The sequence below is a fragment of the Solea solea genome, chromosome 2, assembly GCF_958295425.1.
Source record: "Solea solea chromosome 2, fSolSol10.1, whole genome shotgun sequence".
In the NCBI taxonomy this organism is placed as follows: Eukaryota; Metazoa; Chordata; class Actinopteri; order Pleuronectiformes; family Soleidae; genus Solea; species Solea solea.
This window is the reverse complement of record NC_081135.1, coordinates 35,162,307-35,184,691: the sequence shown is the minus strand read 5'-3', so window position 1 is coordinate 35,184,691 and position 22,385 is coordinate 35,162,307. Positions and strand designations below refer to the sequence as shown.

Here is a 22,385-nt window from a genome sequence, read left to right as displayed (position 1 = left end):
CTTCCTGGTCGCCGTCCAGCAGAGGCTGGACACCAATCTGCTACGCTTGCACGCCCGAGCTGCACCTTATCTCAATAAAGCGTGGAAATGCAACGCAGCCTCTGGCAGGCGCTCGGCAGGAATAATCAGATAATTACACGCGGACGCGCTGAGCCAAAGAAGCAGCGGCGGCGGCGGCGGCTCGGCGAGGATGAAACAGTGAAATCAGTCCGTCATATTCTATTATACAACCATCAATTTTTTTTCCAATTACAACTCAGGGCTTTTGGCCAGTTTGCTCCCAGCAAAACAGCTTATTTTAACAATGTTAAATATGCAGGTTGTGGATGGAGAAGACGGCGCAGAGGCTCGAGGAGTAAGGTCAAAGGTCAGCACCAGATTTGGATTAAAATGAAGTTCAACTTCTTTTTAAAATCAGTGTAATAAATGTATAATAAATACATTTTTTAGATGAAAAAGCAGTAAAAAAAACTGACTTTTAATCACATAACTGTCCAACTGTTCTTGACAGACTTCAAACTTGGCAGGTGATTTACAGGTGTCGACTTTTCTTTGGATAAAAAAATGCATTCATTATTTAACTGAAATAGCTGCTTCCACACCCTCACACAGCGGCAACTGAATTAGGGCTGCAACTAACGACTATTTCATCATTTTCCTCGATGAATCGAGTCAGAAGATGTTGCTCAGCGTCTCTGGAACCTGGAAAATTATGAAGACAATGATGTTCTGGCGCTTAAATGTTATATCACTATAAACTGTGTCACAATGGCATAACTATGATATTTTTCCATCATCTCAAAATAAGTGTTGGTTAAAATGTTTAGAAATATTTTATGAAGCTAAATCCAGTTTGTCTTCATTACTAAAATTTGGCAGTGGTTTAAGGGTTGCGGGTCACATGACGTGTCATTTTTTCCTATTATTAATATTAATAAAAAGGTCAAACAAAAGCTCAACAACATAGCACTTCTCAAATTCTCATCATTGTAGCATTTATTAAAAAAAAAGTTTTAAAAGCACAAAGAATGACTGAAGTGCGCATCATCTACTGGAGGGTTTTTTGTTTTTTTTTACACATTAAAATGAGGAAAGACAAGAAAGGACAAAGGTTTACAAACTAAGAAACAAAAATGTACAAGAGCACTGATGACTTGAATAGTTAAGCGTCGTCTCAAGGGATCGACTGACAAAAATAATAGTATGTACACAGAGTCCAGGACATGTGGAATTACATCAGGGGTCAGTTACAAAGTCAACAATACCACCAAAGTCCAAATTACAACCATTTATAATAGATATCCAACACAGTTTAATAAAAGTGTGACTGTGCTTCCCTTCGTGTGTTTATTAAAACTGTATAAACTACCAAACGGCTCAAGCTAGATATTAAAAATATTTGCTGCTACCATTTAATAAAATATTCAAAAAGGGAAATCCAAAAAAAGGTGAGGAAGAAGCCGCCTGCGAGACCAAAGTGTCAAATTCTCCTGATTCAACACGACGAGGCCTCGGCGGGTTATTTTAATCCATAGTCACGATTATTTTTTGAATACATCCATCTTCTTATGTGCCTCGGCAGTCCGATCCGGCAGAAGCCACTTTTAGGTTTTACTTTCCGTCTGGCTGAGGCGCGTCTGCAGCTCGACCACCACGCGACCCATCATGCCTCCCAGCCGCTCGTGCATCTGAACGAGCTGGTGAGGCGAGCAGCAACTGAGTTCTAGCGGCGTCATCCTGCAGGCGAGGGCCTCCACCTCTGACGGCAGCGCGACTGGGTGAAGATGTTCTTCAGGAGGAGGTGGTGGAGGAGGATGTTCTCCTGCAGGTGTCTGATCATCAGAGACGTCCTCCTCCTCCTCCTGCTGCTGCTGCGGCGGCGGCAGTCTGTCCTCTGCAGGAACAGGCTCGTCCACCAACTCTGTGGCTGCAAACACAAATAACGTGTTGTTTTTGTGCCAAAAGGAAAACTCAGCATCTTAGAAACCCAAAGCCTCCACCCCTGGACCTTTAACATTTAAGTTTTAAGAGGGTTTTTACACACCTAGTGTCTCGGTTGAGGTCTTATCCTCCTCATCCTGGTTTTGAGGAGCACTGGTCTCCTCCAGTTCAGAGGCCATCATCTCCGTTTCATCAAAACTCTTCAAGTCGTCCACACTCCGACCTTTACGCTAAAAATTAGATTTGTTCAATGTCAAATATGAGAATGTCTTCGGATCAGATCACATCGTGCTGCAACCCTCTACGCCACCGACTTACCTGATGTTCATAAATTTTAAGTGCCTTCTTGACGTTGGAGATCTTTGGTGAGCGAATTGGCAGAGTTTTGATCTCAGTGGGGGTTAGGGCACTGAGGTCACCCACCGTTTTGATGTTTCTGGCTCGGACGAGCTGCCCAAACCCACGAGACCTGTGAAAAGGGGATTAAAAAATAACTCGTTTTCATTCAGGCCTCGTGTACGAGACTCATCAACCAACTCTGAGCTTCACTTACCACATGTTGGACGATATCTGAGGTAGCACAGCTTCTACGGGTGCTGAGCAGCCAACTAAAGCAGGATAGATACAATCTCTGGGGACAGGTCGAGGCTCCAAGCTCATTTCAGAAATCTATACATAAAAAGGAAACCATTAGGACTGAAACTGCTGCTTTATGTCAAGCTTTAACAATTAAAAAAAAAAAAACAATTTGTGTCCATACCAAGCATTTCTTGGAGCTCTTGGAACCCGGATTTCGCAGATTTCTGGGGCTCAGGATCAGCACGCCCTTTGTTGGAGTCGTGATGAACTAGAATGAAGAGCAGATAAAAGGATTGACCAGCTAGACAAGATAATTTGCTGGATTCAAGAACAATTGGTTCACGAATCAGAAAACATGGCAAAACGATTGTGGGGCTAGTTTATACCTTGGGTTGAGGGATAGCACTAATTCTGGATCTTCTGGGGGAGCTGGTTCTGACGGCGGGACTGCGACGATCAATGTCGTCTGCGATCTCCTGATGTTGGATCGGATCAGCGAAGGACACGCGTCTGGACTGCAATGTTAAGAAAATGTAAGTTTCCGAAAACGCATACGATTTGTTTTTATTCAATATTTTGACAACATCGAATACTGTCTCTTACTTTGACAAGAGGCGAGGGAGTGTCCTCCTCTAGTGGTCTCTTCTGGCCCTTCTTTAGAATGCTCGTGGAAGGGGAGGCTGAAGGAGACCAGGTTCCTCTGATTCTGCCACTGGATGGACTTTGGCCAACATCTGAGGCCATGAGAGCCTCCAGGTCTTTCTGCTTCACTGGAGAATCCTGGAAAACATTGTTGCTCGTAGAATCTGCAGCCACTGGTGCATCGCAAAGTTCACTCAGAGCAGCGTCCAAATTTACGGCCACGTTGTTCTCGGTAGTCGCCTTCTGAGTTTGATCTTCATCCCGACACTCCTCGATCTGGGTTTCTACGTCATCAGCGTTCTCCTGCAGGGGAGGGACCTCATCCTCTGCATTTGCTTCCATCTGCTGGTTTGAGACAGGTTGTTCATCCTCCTTTGAAAGCTCATCGACACTCTGGATTTGGTTTTGAACTGTGCTTTCCAGAGGAACAACTGGATGTTTGTGGTCTGAATCAGCCATTTGATTTTCATCGCCACTGCCACCAGTTTCAGAAATGCCTTCAGCTTTGTCCTCTGAAGACTCTGAGACCTGAGGTGCCTCTGTTGTCCTATCAGAGGGCACCTGTCCATCCAGAGCAAATGGACAGTCGCTAGACCCATTTACCTTCACCTGTTCTATACTTTTCTCAACTTCTTCAAGGATTTCACAGTTCCCAGTGTCTTTTTCTTGTGAGGAGTTGCCGTCCACGTTAGTGACTGAGTCGCTTTGTTCATTCTTGCGAGGCGACTCGTTCCTCGTTTCTGTGTCATCAATCTCCGTCTTCTCTAGCACAACAGGTTCTGCAGGTGCAACAGTGTCTACCTCGACCTCCATTGGCGATTCGTTGACTTGTTGCTCCTCCTCGAGTGACTGAGAATGGTGTAAATCTTGTATTTTCTGCGATTCCTCTACATCGGTTACATTTCCAGCCTCAATGCTTTGTATTTTCTGCGATTCCTCTACATCGGTTACATTTCCAGCCTCAATGCTTTGTATTTTCTGCGATTCCTCTACATCGGTTACATTTCCAGCCTCAATGCTTTGTGTATCTACTTCTTGAGAATCATCAGCAGCAGCAACATTTACCAGATCATCAATCCTGTTCTCCCGAGATTCAAAAGTAAGAGGGCTTTGAAGAGAAGCCCGAGGTTTCCTCCCTCTCTTTTTGGGCATAGTGGAAGGTTCTCTGGCCCCTGTGGATTTGGGCTCCGAGGATTCCACACTAGCTAAGGCTTTCTCTACATGGGTTGCATTTTCAGCCTCTATGCTTTGTGTATCTACTTCTTGAGAATCAGCAGCATCATTTACCAGATCACCATCAATTCTTTCCTCCTGAGATTCAACGGTAAGAGGACTTGGAAGAGAAGACCGGGGTTTCCTCCCTCTCTTTTTGGGCATAGTGGAAGGTTCTCTGGCCCCTGTGGATTTAGGCTCTGAGGATTCCACACTAGCTAAAGCTTGAGAAGATGTTCGCCTTGTGTATCTGCCCTTTCCTTGGGAAGACTCTGTTGATCCAGGAGTGTCCAATGACTGAGAGCCTTCCGGGGTTGAGCTAGGACTTGATTTCGGCAGCTCCTCGTGTGCTTTGCTCCTTCTGGTTCTACCGCCAATACTAGCTTCTGCCTGACTGACAGCTGATACATTTGTCTTGGAACTAGACCGACTCTGCCTTCCCATTGAATTCTTATCGTCACTTTTGTCTTCAGACTGTGCTCCGTCAGGCGAAGCCTTGCTTCTTCTGGATTTACGGACAGACTGGCTATCAGAGGATAATGGTGTAATCGCTTGAGAGTCATCTTGACTAAGACCGTCTTCAGTCTTTTCCATTGTTTTGTCTTTATCTTTGACCTCCAACTCATTCCCCAGCACGTTTGATCCTTCTTGGGACTCACTAGTTGAAGAGGCAACTATCGGAGAATCCATCTTCTCCTTTTTGGTCTTTTCAACAAGCTCAAACTCTTGGGATTGACCATGAGTGACAACGGGAGAATCAAGTTTTGGCTCACTGTCATCTTTTCCCATTGCCTCAAATTCTTGGGATCCATCTCCAGTTTTAGCAGAAAGAGTGATCATCTGAGAGTCGTTCTTTACCACAGGATCATCGTTTTTAGTCTGTCTGTTAGGCTCATCATTGTCGGGTTTGTCACTGCTTTGAGGGGAAGAGGTGGCCAGCTGAGAGTCTGTTTTTACCTCATGAACATCCTTTTCCGTCATTCCTGCAAGATCAACCTCTTGGGATCCATCTCCAGTTTTAGCAGGAGTGATCATCTGAGAGTTGTCCTTTACCTCATGAACATCCTTTTTAGTCCTTTCTGCAAGATCAACCTCTTGGGATGCGTCACCAGTGAACACCTGGGAGTCTCTCTCAGGTTTGTGATCATCCTTTTCGGTTTGTTCTACAACCTCAAGTTCCTGTGTGGCAGTTTGACTTGACTGTTCACTCTCATGCATATCACTTTCCCTTTTCTTCAAAGCCTTCTCTTCATTCTCTAATGATGCCTTGCTTCGCCGACCGCGCCGACTACCCTGTGATGGGCTGTCAGAATCAGACAGGTCTGTTTGGCTGGACTCCCGCTCCCTGTTGGTTCTTCTTTTGGATTCAGGTTTGTCAAGGAAATTACCTGAATTACTAAACAGTTTAATCTTTTTCTGTGGTCTACCCTGAGAGTTGGTTTGGCTCAAGTCACTCTTCTCCTTCTGAGCCCTTGTTCGTAATTTAGATCTGGCAATCTCCTCCTCGGCAACCTGCAGACTCCTCCTGGTTACTCTGCTTTGTACCAGGCTTGTCTTTGGAGGATCACTTTTAGATTCCTCCCCAGAACGTTTCCTTTTCAACAGCGAATGCTTCTTTTCTGATTCTTCTGGGTCTTCTCCGGGCAGCAGAGGTTTGGCTCTACTGCGCCCAGACAGTTGAGGGTCAACTGGAGATGTCTCTGTCGCAGAGGATTGAGAATCCACCATTTCCTCTTCTTGACTTGATGATTCCATGTTCTCTGACGTGGAATCCACTGTTGTAGTCTCCTTGCCCTCCGCCTCAGCTTGGGTGTCTGGAATAACATCCTCATCTTCTGTTGTGTCACTGGGGAGTCTCTCAGTCAGCTTTACGGGTTCAGTAGCAATCCCAGAGTCCTTTGGTCTTCTAGGGGACTCCATGGTACTGTTTACAGGATGCTGCAAATCAGTTTTTTCAATATCCTGAGAATTTGAAGTAGTGGATGTCTGGGAAGGCTGAGATGGTGGTGTCTTCTTGGCATCAGTGCGTTCTTGGGTTTTGGGGGTCTTTACAAGACGACCAGCGAATATGGATCCACTATTTGGACTGGCGGGTTTTCCCTCACCATACTTCTCCAAAGTGATAAAAGACTGACGGCGACTGTTGGGTTTCTGAGGAGTCCCTGACACCAAATCTGAGGAGCCAGAGAGGCTAGGACTCGAGTCCTCCTCCTTAGACTGTGTGTCCATGTCTTCGGATTTATCACCAGCCTTGGCCTCTTCCTCCATGGAAACATCTGATGATGACTCTGGGATCATCTTGTTCTCTGCTTCTGTTGGGCTGGCAACGTCTTTATTTTCTTCTGCGATAACTTCATGGTCTTTATTTTCGCTCTCTTCCTGAGGAACCTGGAATGAATGAAATTTTAGAATTTTTTAATCAAAAATGTACCAAAAAGGGCAAAAACTGACATTAAAGTGACAAATATTCTGGGTCCATAGGATGGCTTGTCAACTTTGTGAAAATGTGGTTTAGTCTCACAGTATGTAGACAAATACAAACATTTAAAATTCAATCTTAAAGTGTTTCACATTGCAGAAAGCCAAAAACACATAGGTTAAAGTATACAGATGTTAACTTAGCAAATACTCAGGACACCTTATTTCCCACCAGTGCAATCCTACCACTGCCATGTTTAAAGATATGCATGCTCTGGTGGCTTTTCACTGCTGAAATTAATGTTTAGGGCATTTTTAAACTCCTATTTGTCTGAAGGTGCTGTATTACCTTGTCAAGAGTCTCTTCGATCATCTTATCCACTTGTTCTGTTGGCAGTTTGTCCCTGTGATTAAAAAAAAACATGTTTAAATGTACTGTTTTTTTTTTTTTTTTTTAAATGAGGATTTATTTATTTAGATTCAAGGAGCAGATGCTCAGAACTTACTCAGAAGAGTCTTCTTGGCTCTGGGTGTACTGAGAGAAAACTGTTGTATCCAGAGAAGCATCGAGGTTGTTGTACATGGCCGGGATATCAACTCTGTGCCAAAGGAAAAAGGAAAACATTACAGCTTCATGCAACATGGGCACTTCAAATGTATGTTTGTAATAAAATGGGCAGAAAGACAAATCTGACCTTTTAGTCCTCTTCACTTCCTTCTGGTGCTCGGTCAAAACTCTCTGCTTCGTCTCAGGAGGAATGAAGACAAAGTCAATGGAGGCCTCTTCCTCCAAAACCTCTCTTCTGGGAGGCTTAGGAGAACCAAAGTCCAGCTTTGTCTATGAGGGAGATAGAAAGTGAAGCAGTATATGACACATAAAGTCCTATAAATTAACTTTGTTCAGATAGTAACCGCTGTGTTTTCTGTGAACCTTGACACACGTGTCAACACCACTATAACAATGGTGGTGATCGATTAATACGAGTTGTACATTGTCTTATGAAATTGGGGTAATTCTGCATAGTTGTTAAGTAACGAAGCATGAGGAAAGGTTGTTTTTAATGCCAGTTTTACAGTTTAGTCAAGCTCCAGTCCAGATTTTAAATGAGACACTTATCCAGTCATTAACATTTCATATTTCCATTTTTCTAGAACAACCACACTGTGACCAAATGTTAGTTAACGCCCGAAGCCCTGCTTGGGTCGAGGAGTTAGACTCACAGATACTGCCTTGGAGGTCTTTTTGGAGCTCTTGTCATTTGGCTCAGCAGCCTTTCCCAGCATCGAGTCCCTCTTCCCCACAGAGGAAATGGGCATCCCGCTGAGCTTGGTCTCCAACTGGGAACTCTCACTCTGAAGAGACACACAATCAGCCAAAAAAAAATTAGAGAACAATGACAGCCGAGAGGGTGGGACATAGAAGTGAGGTAATTTGAGACAACTCACGGAATACTGTTCACTGTGCTCATCGGAAACAGTAACGGCTTCAAAACCGGGGAGAATGATTGGGATTGTCTGTTTCACATGGCTCAGTATGGGTCTGGAAAGAAAATGGCAACCACATATAAACAGATCTCATTCATTCTATGCATCATCCACAATGGCTTAGTTTAGATGTTCTAGATCAAGAAAATCCCAGTCCAGGTCAACATGACCTGAGACAGATCCTCACCTGATCTCTTCGGGGTAATTGAGGCTGACAGAGTTGGCGAAGGTGGCGTTCCAGAACTGGGTGACGGAGGTTCGGAGGTGCTTGTTCTTGTGAGGAAACAGCACACAGAGCAGCGGAGAGAGTAGAGCGAGCCGCTCGTCATCGAAGGCCAGGGAAGAGCGGCTCTGCAAGCAGCCGAGCACGTCACCAAGAAGCTTCTCGAGCTGCAGTGCACAGACGATGAAGAGAAAACATTCAAAATCAATCTTGTATTTGAAAGTCAAAGCAGAGAAATGACTTTAACAACTAATAAATAAACTAACAAAATCAATTTTGTTTTCTTTGATAAATACTCCACCTTTAACAGGATCTGTGATGTGAACTCTGGCGGGTCACTGGCCGCTCGTTTGTAGAAAAGGGTGAGAGGTTGAATCAGAGAGGCGAACGCTTCCTGGACGGCATTGGCGAGGACGAGGTTGGCGAAGAGAGTGGACATGATGGAAATGAGGGCGACTCCCGTGGCTTCAGAAGAAGCCTCGGGGTTCTCCAGATAGATCTCCAGACATTGGACGAGGAGGGACTGGAACGTGAACAGGTTCCCCAAGGCCTTGTTCCTCTTTTTCATCCAGTTTACAGGAGTGTGAGGAGCTGGAGGAAAACAAGAGCGAGACGGTAAACACTCAAAATAATGTTTAACAAAAAAAAAAGAAGAGTCTCTGAAGACTGAAAGCAAGACCAGCTTGGCTTCTCTTACACTTTAGCTTTTGCTGAAACTGAGGCGAGTACGGCGAGAAGTCGACACACTCGACCATGACGTGGAGGACACCGGCGACGGCATTCAAGTTTGAAGGAACCTGGAAGATCAGAAAGCGTTAACGTGTCTTTCATATCTTCTGGGCATGCTCAAAAAAAAAAAAAAAAAAAAAAAAAGACTGTAGCCGAGATCTGTAAGGTGACAGGAATAGAGTTGGACTACTCATTTGCTACATTGTATCTAAGAAAAATACCATTAATACCATAATGCTAATTGACTCCAAACTAAAATTTATGAACTTTATGAAAAGACTGACTTTAATTCTCAGGCTTGAACTAGAAAAATGTACAAAACTTTGCACGACATGGATTGTGTACACTGCACAATTAAAGATGTTAACTTTTTACATCAGGAAATGTGAAAAAATAAGTATTGTAATTTAAAATCTGTATCGCACATGATGACCATATGATCGTTGTTTAAACTTGATACAATTTTTTTTTTAAAGTGCCTTAATATGTCAAACCATGCTTGGCAATTTTAAAATATTCCAAGAACTTTGAAAAGACTAGTGGTAGAGAGATTATCATTTTTCCCCCACAATCTGACTGATTATTATTTATTAATTGGTCATTATCACAAATGACTCACTTTCATCACATCATCATTTTATCTTTAAATATTTTTGGTTTTGGATGTGCTCACATGTTTTTGTGGAGAGAATAAAACAAAAAATAAATTTGAATACTATATTCATATTGATTTTTTTTTTTTTAAATCATTAAACAGTTATATTTGGAGGAAATAAGAAAAATCAACCTAACATACGGGCCCAAAAATAAAATCTTCATTAATTGTCGGTCAGCAGCTGCCCTGATTTCTAAAAAAAACACCCACATGGGTCAACCTCTGACAGAGGTTGTTCAAAAGTGTATCATGGATTTAATCTGCAGCAACAACAGACGACGGCATCTTTTCCCTCGACTCACCACTAAAACATCTTTGTCTACTGAGGCTGTGATCTTAGCGCAGAGCTCCTCGCAGCAGATGTTCTCCTCGGCGGTGACCACCAGCGCCGAGCAGCGGGCGAACACCTTGTACAGCTTAGACCACGTGGACAGCATGGACTTCTGTGCGGCCTGAGCAGAACAACAACAACGAGCACAAGCGCTCTCTCCGTCAGACATCAAGACAGACGTCGGGGTTTCTGTACAAAACGAGATCTCGCGGTTAACGGACCTGCTGCAGTGGTGAGCCGCGTAGAAGGTGTGTGACGGGAAACAGCAGGGCACAGTGCATGGCACCGAAGTTGTGCTCCAGAGCGTCGCCTTGGTTGACTTCATTAGACTGAAAAAGAAAAATGGAATAAAACATTTACAGACTGAACAAACCCCACGTCTCCTGAGACTGTAATTGTTATTGATTTAATCCAGGAAGAGGCTGCAGCAGGTTTCTTAAAGCCTGTTACTGGTCAACAAGGCACTGAATTGGTCTTAGGGCCACAGAACATCTCAGAGTTACTTGTGAAATGTGAAGCATTTCGACACGTCAGGTCCTTAGCACAGTGAAGCAGCTTTTAGTTTCTAAACTCCGTCATCTGTGGGACAAACTCCCCAAACACCTGCAATGTCCATTCATTTAAATCAGGGCTGAAAACTTTGCTTGCTGCAGTTTTTGCAGAAATTCCTTAGCCAATTTGCACTTTTACCGTTTCTTTCTATTCCACTTCCTCACTGCTTTTAGTGTAATGTTAAATTCTAATGTGTTTTCCTGCCTCTATAGTATGTAAAGCACTTTAAATTACATTGTGTATGAATAGAGCAGTAAAGTTGGCAAGGGCTTTCTGTACATATTATTTCTACTTTAACTCAGAAAGTGGTTTATTTTTCCTAAATTCCTGAACCCCAAACCAGGATTGTTATTTTTACACAGTCAGTCAGTCTGGTTCCCTTTCTATTAGTAGAGGTCTGAACTGTACTGTATATGACATTGCTGTGTTTGGGTCGTCTAGAGTTCAACTTGATTATTACACGCAATGTTAAATAAACTCAGACTTTCCCCCAAAGTTTAGTGTGGAGGGCGATTCCTCCGTATCAAACAGGCTTAGTTACATATTACTGAAGAAAGGACTGGATTAATAACTCAATACCTATTAAAATATGAGTTACAAAAAGCAGTAAAAAGTAGCAAGATGTTATTAAAGAGAAAACATTTGTTTCTTACATATTTGTACTGTGTTATATAGTGTGTGACTTGTTATTGCAGAAATTTCCCACATGAATGAATGGACTTCCTGATGTACCTGGTGCAGGGACACACTGTACCACACACACACACACACACTCCCTCTCATAGAATGGCCTCTCACACACACACACACACACATTCTTAAGGCCTGACCTTGAGATAACGGCAGCTCCCACTGACGGTGATAAATGCTGAGAAACTAGTCAGTTGCTCCTTTCTCTGCTTGAATGCCGGTGGAAAGTAAAAGCATTCACTACTTAAAAAAGGAGATTGACTACCAACTAGATTTCAGCCAATTTAAAACACAATTCTCTGAATCAGAAACGATTAATTTCATTATGGATTCACCTGTCAATTATTCTCAATGTATTCATGTTCCACAAACCAAAATGACTCCGTTTCAATGATTTCTTTGTGACACGGAGCAAAGAAACCGGAAAATATTCACATGTAAGAAGCTGAAAAATCAGAAAACCCGTTTTAATTATTTAAAAAAACATTAAAATCAATTAATCGATCAGCAAAATATTTGTCAATTAACTTGGTAGTTGATCGTTGCAGCCCTAATGGACGCTGAAAGTAAAGAAGTTCATTAATTTCATTCAAACAGCCTCTGCTCTTCTTCTCGTCCCGAGTTTCGCCGACAGCTCACCTGTGTGATGGTGTCAGTGAGCGGGCCGACCACCGCGCTCCACATCCTCCACAGCTGCTCTTTGTTCTGCACAGACCCGGCGCTGCCGCCGATGGCGCCCAGCACCGACTCGCTAAACGCCAACGGGGAGGTGTGGCCCGACAAGCCGCATCCCACCAGCGTCTGAAGGCACTGAAAGAACCTGTAGGGAAAAAAAAAATGGACATATTTGTAAAGGCCTGCACACGCTAAAGCACAAAGACTTGTATACAAGCATTTATCGAGGCTCACCGTTCGTCCTCGATGTAAGCGGAGAGCATGCTGCTGTTGTAGAGGAGGAGGATGAGATACAGGGCTGGAGTTCCCTGAAGAAAGCAGACGGTTTTATAAATACATGCTGTATGTACAGAAGGATTAACGGTGGAACAAAAATAATAATAAATAACTCACATTTAGAACATCCATCTTGCCAACTTGGTAGGAAGCAGAGCCGAGAACTCTCTGTGGGATTCCCTTCACTGTGGCCTCGAACAGAATCTACGGGTAAAAATGTTTTTATTTTTATGAAAATGAATCTTGATAATGTTAAATTCAGGCAATTTCCAGTTTAAAAGCTTTTAAATCAGGACTCAATAACTTCTCCAGTTCATAATTGTGACTTTTTATGTTCCTCATTTGATTTTTCCGACATATTCTACCCTCAACTCTGTATGAAATTAAAATTGTGGTTCTATTTAGGGATGATTCCATACGATACAATACTTGGTAGAGGCATCGGTCCATATTTAAAAAGGTTTAAAGTCACTGGATTGGGTATCAGAAAAATAATCATATATCACAGGTTTCACTAAACGCAACAAAAATGTAAAGAAAAACCAGCAACAGCAACTTATTTCCTCTTTATAGGAGATTTATAACAGAGAAGTTCTTCTTTGAATGTGATAAGTGATAAATGCATCAGCGCAAATGTGGTGTTAACAGCTTAGTAGTTTAAAAAGGGTATAAAATGAATATCGGACTAATATTAGTATCAGTAGTTACAAACTTTAAATCCAAATGTTGAAGTCTGGAGGAAACAAGTAGAAGAAGAGTGATGTAAAGTCTTACCAGGACTCTGTCTGCAGGCAGAGCTTCTGAGGTGACGATGGTCTGCAGAGCCTGCAGCATCAGCGTGAGAACCTCGCAGCCCTGACGGTCCTTCTTAACGCCTATGAACAACCAAGGAGGAGAAAATGTTCTTAAGAGGTCATCACTGAGAAATGTTTCATTTAATTGAAGAAGAGAAGAAGAGTCATCATCGGGGACAAACAAACCCCTCAGTGGATATTTCTCGTCACAGCAGCCCAGGCCGCGTGGGGCCCGGGCGGCTAAGACTTAAACTGATGACGATGAGAGTGGGTCGGGCGGGAGACGAGGACGAGGTCTCTGCGTTCCTGCCTCCGAGACGAAAAATAAATGATGCCCAGACCCAATCATGGTGCTCTATGTGGCGCTACGATGGTGGAACCCACAGCTTTAAGAGTCCGCCCAGCTGAGCAGCAGCCACAACAGTGGAATCATCATTTAAATACGACTTTCACACGCATTCATTAGACGACATTTGATAGAATAAATCACACAGCACTCATTCAACCTTACTGAAGGACTTACCAGACTCGATAGTTAGGTTGACAAATCGGACGAGACTCGTCCATATGACGGCCAACAGGGAATCTGTAGGAAGGCGACACGGGCAGAAATTAACCTACATCTGTAATTAACCACAGAGGCTACTTTTTTTTATTGAAAATAAACCATTTCTGATCATTTTTTTGTTTGTTCCGGTAAACTGAAGGATTTGGTGTGTTCTTAAATCACCTGGAGGCATAAAAATCTCTATATAATCGATTCATTGGTTTGAGTGTTTTTTTCAATAATTAAAATATGATTTCGGATTTTTCCTGCTTCTTGAATGTGAATATTTTCTGGTTTCTTTGCTCCATATAATATAGAAATCATTAAAACTGAATTATTTTGGAGAAGATCATCATTTTCCAGGTTTAGTAAATACAGATCAACCTTTTTCCGACATTTCGGACCCAACAAGTACTCGATTGATCCAGAAAATAATTGTTAGTTGCAGCCCTATTGTGTATTCATATTATTTATATTGTACTATGTATTCTGATCGTTGACCGTCTTGTCTGAAACCTAAACTGTATGTTCTGCTGTTTGTCTAGCAAAAGAGATTTGTCACCTCAGGGGTTTTTATTTATTCTGGTTAAATAATGAATAAAACAATATTTATTTATTTTTTTACATATAATGATACTTTTCTAAAAAGCCCTAAAACTAAGGTTTCTTGTTTGCATTGGTGTTGAATTAATTTAGGGTATAAACACAAAAGGGCTCCAGCTAAATAACCTCAACTAGTATTCCATCTGTATGCGTAAACATACTCCAACGCCATTTGGGAAAAGCAGATTACAGACAGATAGATTTACACCACAGTCGTCAAACCCAGACTGCAATGTGCGAGGTTTTACCTGGAGCGTCTTTGCCGACGTTGGTGAATCCGTCTCTGATGTTTGAGATGAGGACAGCAGCGTGTTTAGTGAAAGAGGAAGAGCCAGAGAGCAGCGGGTGGTTCAGCGGCTCTGGAAACAAGAAAACAAACCCAAAAAAAAGGACCTTACTCGTATGGAAACATGCTAATTATTCTGTAGCTTTCAACACACAATATCATTCAAGCATAACAGCTTAAATTCAACTGAACAGGAGTCAGAAAGCCTAATTATTGCCTCTATTAAAATGTCCATGTTAAAATTTCTGTTTATATTCAGTGTCCCATCAAAATGCATTGTGTGTCTGCAAAAGGTTAAAGAAAATATTTGATTCCACCTCCTAGAAATTCAAATAATTCCTTAGAGCAAATGACATTTTGTGACGTGTACACCCAGATTCTCACCGAGACTTAGCGTGAGTTTTCTTTTCGCCGCTGCAGCAACGACCTCTGGTCCGAGAAAATAGTGGAACAACATCTCCAGGCCCAGGAGCTGGATGGAAGGGTAGGTGGAAGGGACCTGGACGCTGGAGTTCAGGTTCATCCGAGGTGTGGCGCCTGCACTGTTGATGCCTGGGTTTCCTGCGATCGGGAGCAGAGGTCGTTATAGAGAAAATGACAGCCTTTAACGCAGCTTCAGCGTTGATGGGAGTGGCACCGCACGTGAAAACCTACCAGTTTTGGGTGTGACGGGTGCGGCAGCGCCATTTTGAGCGACGGCTCTGGAGGGCGTACCTGGGACTGACGAGGAGTCACAACCAATGGTACACTGGAGCAGAGGAAGGGAGACCTGGGGAGGAGACGATCATAACTAGGGATGTCACAATCCGATATTGATCTGATATCAGCCAAAAAAGCGTGAGTTAGCCATTAGTCCTCGGGCTCCGTGTTTGCCTGCGGCACAAGTCACTCACCCTGTGTGGGTTGGGCTATTCCAAAATAGTGAAAACAAGGGGGGTGTTCTCTGAAGACACGCTGTTGCCTGTGAAACACAGGTGCTCTGAAAACACCCCCATGAGCACTTGGTACTTTTTTCCTGATGAAATTAACCATAGACTGCATGAAATTAACATGGCAAAAAATCCAATATTCTTATGTTAAAGGTTAAAATTTATGAAAAACACATGTTTTTCCTCATACCTACTGTTGCTGACTATTGTTCTCCGTTTAAGTAATATCACTTGATCAAGCCTATTCTAACATTCCACACTACAAAATAAGTCAAAGTATGTATGATTCGTGTCGGATCAATACCGGTATCGGCCAATACTCAAGGCTGCAATATCGGTATCGTGTCGGAAGCGAATAGTTGTATCGGGACATCCCTAATCATAATATTCAACATATTTACACGCTCACCCGCCACGTTTAGGTACCGCTCATTAACACAAACATCTAATCAGACCATCACAAGGCAGCAACTCAGTGTACAGTATTTAGTCAAGGCGACCTGCTGAGGATCAAACCCAAAATCAGAATGAGGAAGAAAGACTTTGAATATGATTCTGGTCTGAGTATTTGTGAAACTTCCATACAAAACAGGGTTGACAGAGAATGGTCCAAAAAACAGACTATATCCAGAGAATAGAAAACTGATTGAAACTTGATTGAAAGGTAACTGCACCTTTTTAAAAGGGTGATTATTTGAGTTACTGTGTGTAAGATTTAGCAACATTTGTTGGTCAAGTCGCCTATTCTAGCCTGATAATCCTCAATTCACCTCCCACTTCACTACTAAAAGAGTGTTGGAGAACCTATGTAGCCTTCAGTTAGCATCAAAAGAGGTTATGTTTGTCCATTGTGGGCTACTGTAAAAACATGGTGGGACAAAATAGTGGCATCCAGCTCTTCCATATGCGTAAATATGTAATGAAAAGCAAGGATTCACACAATCAGGTGATAGAACACTTACATTTTACACACTGGTCCTTTAAAAGATCTCTGAACACAAAAAACATCAGAAATCGAAGCGCCACCTGACACATTATTAGGTGTCCTGTGTACCTAATAAAGTGGCTGTGAGTGTATGTCGTGTGGAGTGGAAATCTAACCTGATCGAAGTTGGACGACAGGTTGGGTCCCAGTTGCACGGCCAGGTACCACCACACCTCCACCTTGGTGAGCAGCAGGGCCTCAGTCCTGACGTGGATGGATGTGAGCGGCTGCATCAGCAGCTTAATGCGTTTGGCACTGCACAGGATGTCTGCAGGAGTGAGAGAAAGAGAGGGATTACAACTCCGGTCTCGGGCGTCTGCGTCTATGAACTTAGTGAAACCTATGGAACGCTCACCAGGATTGAGGGAGAAGTTGTCTATGAGGCTCTTCCAGGCAATAAACGCAATCTTCTTGATGGTTGGAGACGAGTTGCGGAAGCCGAGCTCCTCCAGATGCAGCAGGGAGTTGATGAAGGGACCTCCTCTGTGCAGCATCTGCATATGTAAAAAAAAAAAAAAGTGACGTCATTTTTAATCAACAATATGCACAGGTCTTATTAACTGTCCTGCTTTTTCAGAAAGAATTTGCTCCCGACTAGCACCACAATCTAAATTAGTCTATTAATTAGGACTTTAAAACAAACAAATGCACAATATTATATTGTGAATATTTAAATTGTGAATGTAAGTGGATTAACAATGACATAACTGATAATAAAAACATGTCATCGCTGTAAGAAGCAAAGATACATGTAAAATACAATAAAATAAGTCCAATATTAGGTAATATTTCAATATTATATCACAATATAGTCACATTTCATTACAAATTACAACTTTTCAAAATTAATGTTAGTTAAAATTTGTTTGACTCTTTAATTATCTTTTGTTTTATATCATTTGTACTTTAAATAGAAGCAAAATACAGTTTCGAAAGGTAACAGTACCTCCTTTAACAAACATGGTGACTTCCTCTTATAAGTAAAGTATTACATTTTAACCTCCTTCACCTGATTAAACTTTAATCTTTTATTTATTCTTAATCATTTTACCTCCTTTGACACCTTTATTCTGCTTAAGCTATTCATTTCTTTCACCCTCTTTTAATTTCGTTAAATTCTGTCTCTACGGTTTTTCAGTGTTCCTGTGCAGCACCTTGAATTTACCTGTGAAAAGTGTTAATAAATAGAACTGCTTTGCATGGAAATTCAAAAATCTGTGATCCAAACATGAAACTAAAGTAAAGAAGTTTGTGGTGAGTCCAAATGTGGGTAAAAAGGCCTGTTTCTCTTCTTCTATGATACAGCGTGTGGGAGTGAGAGCGCGTCGACACGGTCAGAATGTAAACGTTTACCTTCCCGAGTAGTTTGACAAATAAAGGCCAGAGCTTCAGGACGTTGGTTTCATTCTTGGACATGAAAAGTTTCTGCAGCTCTGGAATCAGTTTCTGTGAAGACAGACAAGAGAGTGAATTCCTCCGAGAGAAGGTGGCGAGAAGAGACTCGTGTCATCATTCGAGTATCGACTATAAAATGTTTCTTCTTTTAAATATACAACCACAGATTAGGGACGTTAAAAGCAATCATTTAGTGAGCAGAGAAGAAAAGAAAAGACGGGTACGGGTGAAGACACGGACGACTGGAGCAGACTCTTGTCGCGTGTCCCCAGCTTTTACGCAGACGCTCACCGTGGACATCAAGGGTTCGATGATGGCAGCCACCTCCATCTGTTTGTCCAGCAGCAGAGGCATGCCCATCTCCATGGCTGCTGCGGCCCGCAGACGCACCTTGGAGGCGGAGTGAACGACCAGAGGAATGACCAGCTTCGCCCACCGCACCGCTCCTTCACCCATCTGAGCTGGTGCCTGCTCCAGCATCCTTTAAAACAAACAAACACACCAGGCGCAATCAGTATCAGCATCAACAGACGGAACAACATAATTTTTTTCATTACATGGCCTCAAAGTTTCCTTACTTCGGGTTGAAATCATTTAGCTGAATTAATTAGAAATGCGTTAAAAAAATGACTAATGAAGAAATCCAGTGTCTTGCCATTAGGCCACAAGTTTGTGTGGCCAACAAACTGATTTACCAGCTTCTTAAACGTGAATACTTTCTAGTTTCTTTCCTTCAAATAACAAATACAATAAATATAATATGACCACAATGATTTTAATGATTTCTTAGTTCTATGGAGCAAAGAAACTACAAAATAATCCCATTTAAAAGCTGAAAAATCAAGTAAGTTTCCTTTAATTCCAAAAAAAAACAAAACACTATTTTACCTGATTATAACGTTCAAGGCTTCGTGCTCCAAGACAACAGACTGGATGTCCTCTCTGCTCAACACACTCTCCAGTGTCCCCAGGACAGACGACACCTGAGCGGGGAAGAAGCAACATGAATGAGACCAAAACAATACGGGGGAGGACACCTCCTCTCTATCTCTCGAAAACACTGCTGGTTCAGATATTTCTCTAGACGATGCTGATTGCTCACTTTTTTGCCGACTACGTCTGAAGGAAACGTCTGTTTGGAGATGACCCATAATGCCCTGATGCACGTGTTCTTATCCGTGGATTTCACCACCAGGGAGCAAAGTGCTGATAGTATTTCTGCGGCAGAGGCTTCTGGAGAACAGACAGCAGAGAATCATCATGAGCAACGTGATTTCATTATACAATAATGATGAGGAATCAACAAGGTAAATGAAGGTACCGGGCACGGCAGAGGAAACGTGAGAATGGTACACGCAAAACCCCAAAGCTTGCAGGGCGGCTTGGCTCAGTTCTGCATTCGAACTGGTTATGTGAGTCTAGAAAACAAAAAGAGATACAGCCACTTTAGACATTGTGCAGATATTAAAGCTTCAGAATTCACAAATGGAAGCTATTAAATAAACTCACCAGGATGGTTTTACCCAAACGAGAAAAGTGCTTTTCAACTGCAGGGAGAAAATGTCGGCCCTCCTCTCCACTGAGCCGGCTGCAGAGGACCAAAAAAGCACAAATAACAAGTTATTTTCCTCGAACGTTAATACTGTGACACTTCCTGAGGACAAACTGGTCTAAAAACTTACTTGGCGATGGTGAGGTAGGCGTCTGTTTGCTCGGCGTGTCCAGCGGCTTTATCCTCCAGCGACTCCAGCAGAGGAAGGATGCCGGGGCTGCTCGGAGGCCCCGCCATCGCCATCATTATAACTCACCCCCAACGAGGCCTTTAAAAAGAAATGGCAGACGAGGTGGAAGACGAGTGAGTGAGGTCAACGGTTTCAACCTAATTTACCTCTCTGGCTTCACATCAACATGTCCTGAAGAATAAAAGTGAAGGATCCCCGTTTATGTGAGGTGTACAAAAGACAGGAGAGGTCAGAATATTTCCGTCTGCCTCCCCCTTCAACCACATGTTCCAGAGCTTCCTCCTCCATAAATCTGGGGCTTTTATTTTGTAAAGATTGTTGAAGGTCCTGTTTTTGGGATTAAACTAGTGGCCCTGACAGGAACTTAAATCTGGTCCTACTGAGGCAGATTCCTCTGTATAGAGGGTTTAGTTGAGGTCTATAGAATGCAATGTCCGAAACAAGAATAGCTGTGCATTGTTGTCTCTTTGGGGCCTTTTATTGTGTTAATGCCTCCTTTTTTCCAGGACCAGTTGTCCTCATGAGGACCTAAAACCTGGCCCACGTGAAGCAGAACCTTATTTATATAAAAGATACTATGAATTATGGCAGAAGGTTAAGTATTGTGTGGTTATGGTTAAAGTTAAGCTGTTTCGGAACGACAGTAGAGCTGCAACTAACAATTAATCTATAAAATGACTATGTTTGGTTCTTAAAATGTTAAAAAATCTTGATCAGCTTTTCCCAAACCTGGAAATGATGATGTCTTGTTGTGTCCTCAAACCAAATTATTCAGTTTTAATGATTTCTTAGTCAAATGGAGCAAAGAAATTAGAAAATATTCACATTTAAGAAGCTGAAAAACCAGAAAACTTGTATATACAAATAATCAAAATGGTCAATAACTATAATTTAGTAATCAATTAATAGAATATTCATTGCAGCCGTACAACGGAGCGTCCCAAGTACTTGTTAAGGCTGGGATTGAGTATGACTTGGTTATGGTTAAGGATAAGGTTTTAGTTAGGCTGTCCAGTGTTAAGACAAGAATACGTCATCACACTTGTGTGTGCGCGCTTATGTGTGCACATGTCTCTAGTAGGCTGTGTGGACAAATTGTCAAGCAAACCTGTCTTTGTGAGGACATTGTAGCTGCTGCACACAACTTTTAATTATTTAACCTGCTGGTTGAGCTGGCCTTTGGCAATCAATGACACTTATCTATTTATTTTATTTGTCTATTTCTATATAACTTACCTATTTTAATATAATTTATTGCTGCCATTGTATACAGTTTGTGTCCATGTTTTCAGTTTTTAATATTTAACTTCCTTAAATCCTTATGTCCTTTATTACCCTTGTATTGTTCTGAATTGTTTTTAAATGTTTTCTATTTTTATTGACATTCTGTACAACACTTTGGTCAACATCTATAAATACTTTTGGAGTTGAGCATGTGTGTGTGTACCATAGGCCATCACAACAGCCCCAACACACACACACACGCAAGAAGAAACACCACAAGTAACTAACTAATTAACTTATTCAACACAATTAACACATGCACACAAACACAGAGGAGGAGATTACACGTATACGAATACAACTAGCAGCAGGTCCTTGAACGCATCATCTAAGTCCACTTCTCCATCACAGGACAGGAATGTGGTGGTAGCAGCCTGCTAACGGTGACTAGCTTAATCAAGTTAGCAGCGCTAGCAGGTAAAGTTTGACGCACACATCTAGAGAAAAAGCACACACGGCTGCTAAAGCCAAACTACAAACACCGCGCAGTGGAACAAGGACACTGCAGCACACAAGTTTGCATACCTGTCTTTTTAGGACGCGACCCCTCAGGAGCAACTAGAAGAAGAAGAAGATGATGCAGCAGCGGCGGCGCGGCGGGAGCAGCGGTGGTGGCGGCGGCGGCAGTGACACTGCACTTACACCGGCCCTCACCTGCTCTGTCCGGGCCTTTAAAGACTCCTAACTCCGGCCTGTACTGCTCAGAGTTTAAGAGCCTCCGTCTGCTTGTGTGACGCCGCTCCTTGTGCTGTTTTACCCCGCGAAACCGCTGGCGCCAAACCACCACGCCGACGTACAAAATTACCTCTGACCCCTCAAACGTCACACCCGGCCACGCCCACCTTTGTCCTTATTAGGAAAGCAGCAGGAACATCAATAAAGTTATGTGATCAATAAATGTTTGTATCAAAGGATTCCACTTATATTATATTATATTATATTATATTATATTATATTATATTGTATTGTATTGTATTATATTGTATTATATTATGAAATATTATATTATATTATATCATATCATATCATATCATATCATATTATTATTATATTATATTATATTATATTATGTATTCAGTGGCCCTGGAGTGTCAAACACTACAACATTAAGAATACACTTAAACATTGAGGAGAAAACACTATGACATTAAGAAAACGCTAACAGTGGTAAAATAACACTAAAATAGTCCATTTAACTCTTTTCATTTAACTCTTTAGTGTTATGTTAACATTAAATTAGTTAAATTATTTAACAAAAATGCAAATTGGTGGTAAAGTGACACTTTTAGGGGCACAGTCACAAAATTGACTGTCTACAAAGTTAAGGACAAAGCTAACCTTGGGCTTTGGGCCAAATGTGCAGCTATTTATTCTCAGGCAGGACAGACCTGTCTGTGGTTATTGTCTTTATT

The 22,385-nt window shown here is 42.2% G+C and overlaps 1 protein-coding gene across 1 annotated transcript; it reads right to left on the bottom strand.

Annotated features, from left to right (window-relative positions):
* Nucleotides 1-978: 978 nt before the first annotated feature.
* rif1 (replication timing regulatory factor 1) lies at nucleotides 979-21,766 on the bottom strand. The gene is made up of 35 exons (XM_058654836.1): nucleotides 21,499-21,766; nucleotides 19,630-19,767; nucleotides 19,457-19,535; nucleotides 19,269-19,365; nucleotides 19,050-19,180; nucleotides 18,836-18,930; nucleotides 18,239-18,428; nucleotides 17,906-17,998; nucleotides 16,908-17,046; nucleotides 16,669-16,820; nucleotides 15,293-15,407; nucleotides 15,023-15,199; nucleotides 14,601-14,711; nucleotides 13,726-13,788; nucleotides 13,183-13,283; nucleotides 12,526-12,612; nucleotides 12,367-12,440; nucleotides 12,097-12,277; nucleotides 10,437-10,544; nucleotides 10,187-10,336; nucleotides 9,198-9,297; nucleotides 8,802-9,091; nucleotides 8,465-8,667; nucleotides 8,239-8,332; nucleotides 8,014-8,145; nucleotides 7,488-7,630; nucleotides 7,299-7,391; nucleotides 7,142-7,196; nucleotides 3,124-6,762; nucleotides 2,907-3,035; nucleotides 2,702-2,788; nucleotides 2,495-2,610; nucleotides 2,260-2,410; nucleotides 2,045-2,171; nucleotides 979-1,927 (listed from the first exon to the last, which is right to left on the bottom strand). Exons 2-35 carry the CDS (start codon nucleotides 19,743-19,745, stop codon nucleotides 1,605-1,607), a joined length of 7,941 nt encoding a protein of 2,646 aa, XP_058510819.1. The 5' UTR covers nucleotides 19,746-19,767; nucleotides 21,499-21,766; the 3' UTR covers nucleotides 979-1,604.
* Between the last annotated feature and the right edge of the window lie 619 nt (nucleotides 21,767-22,385).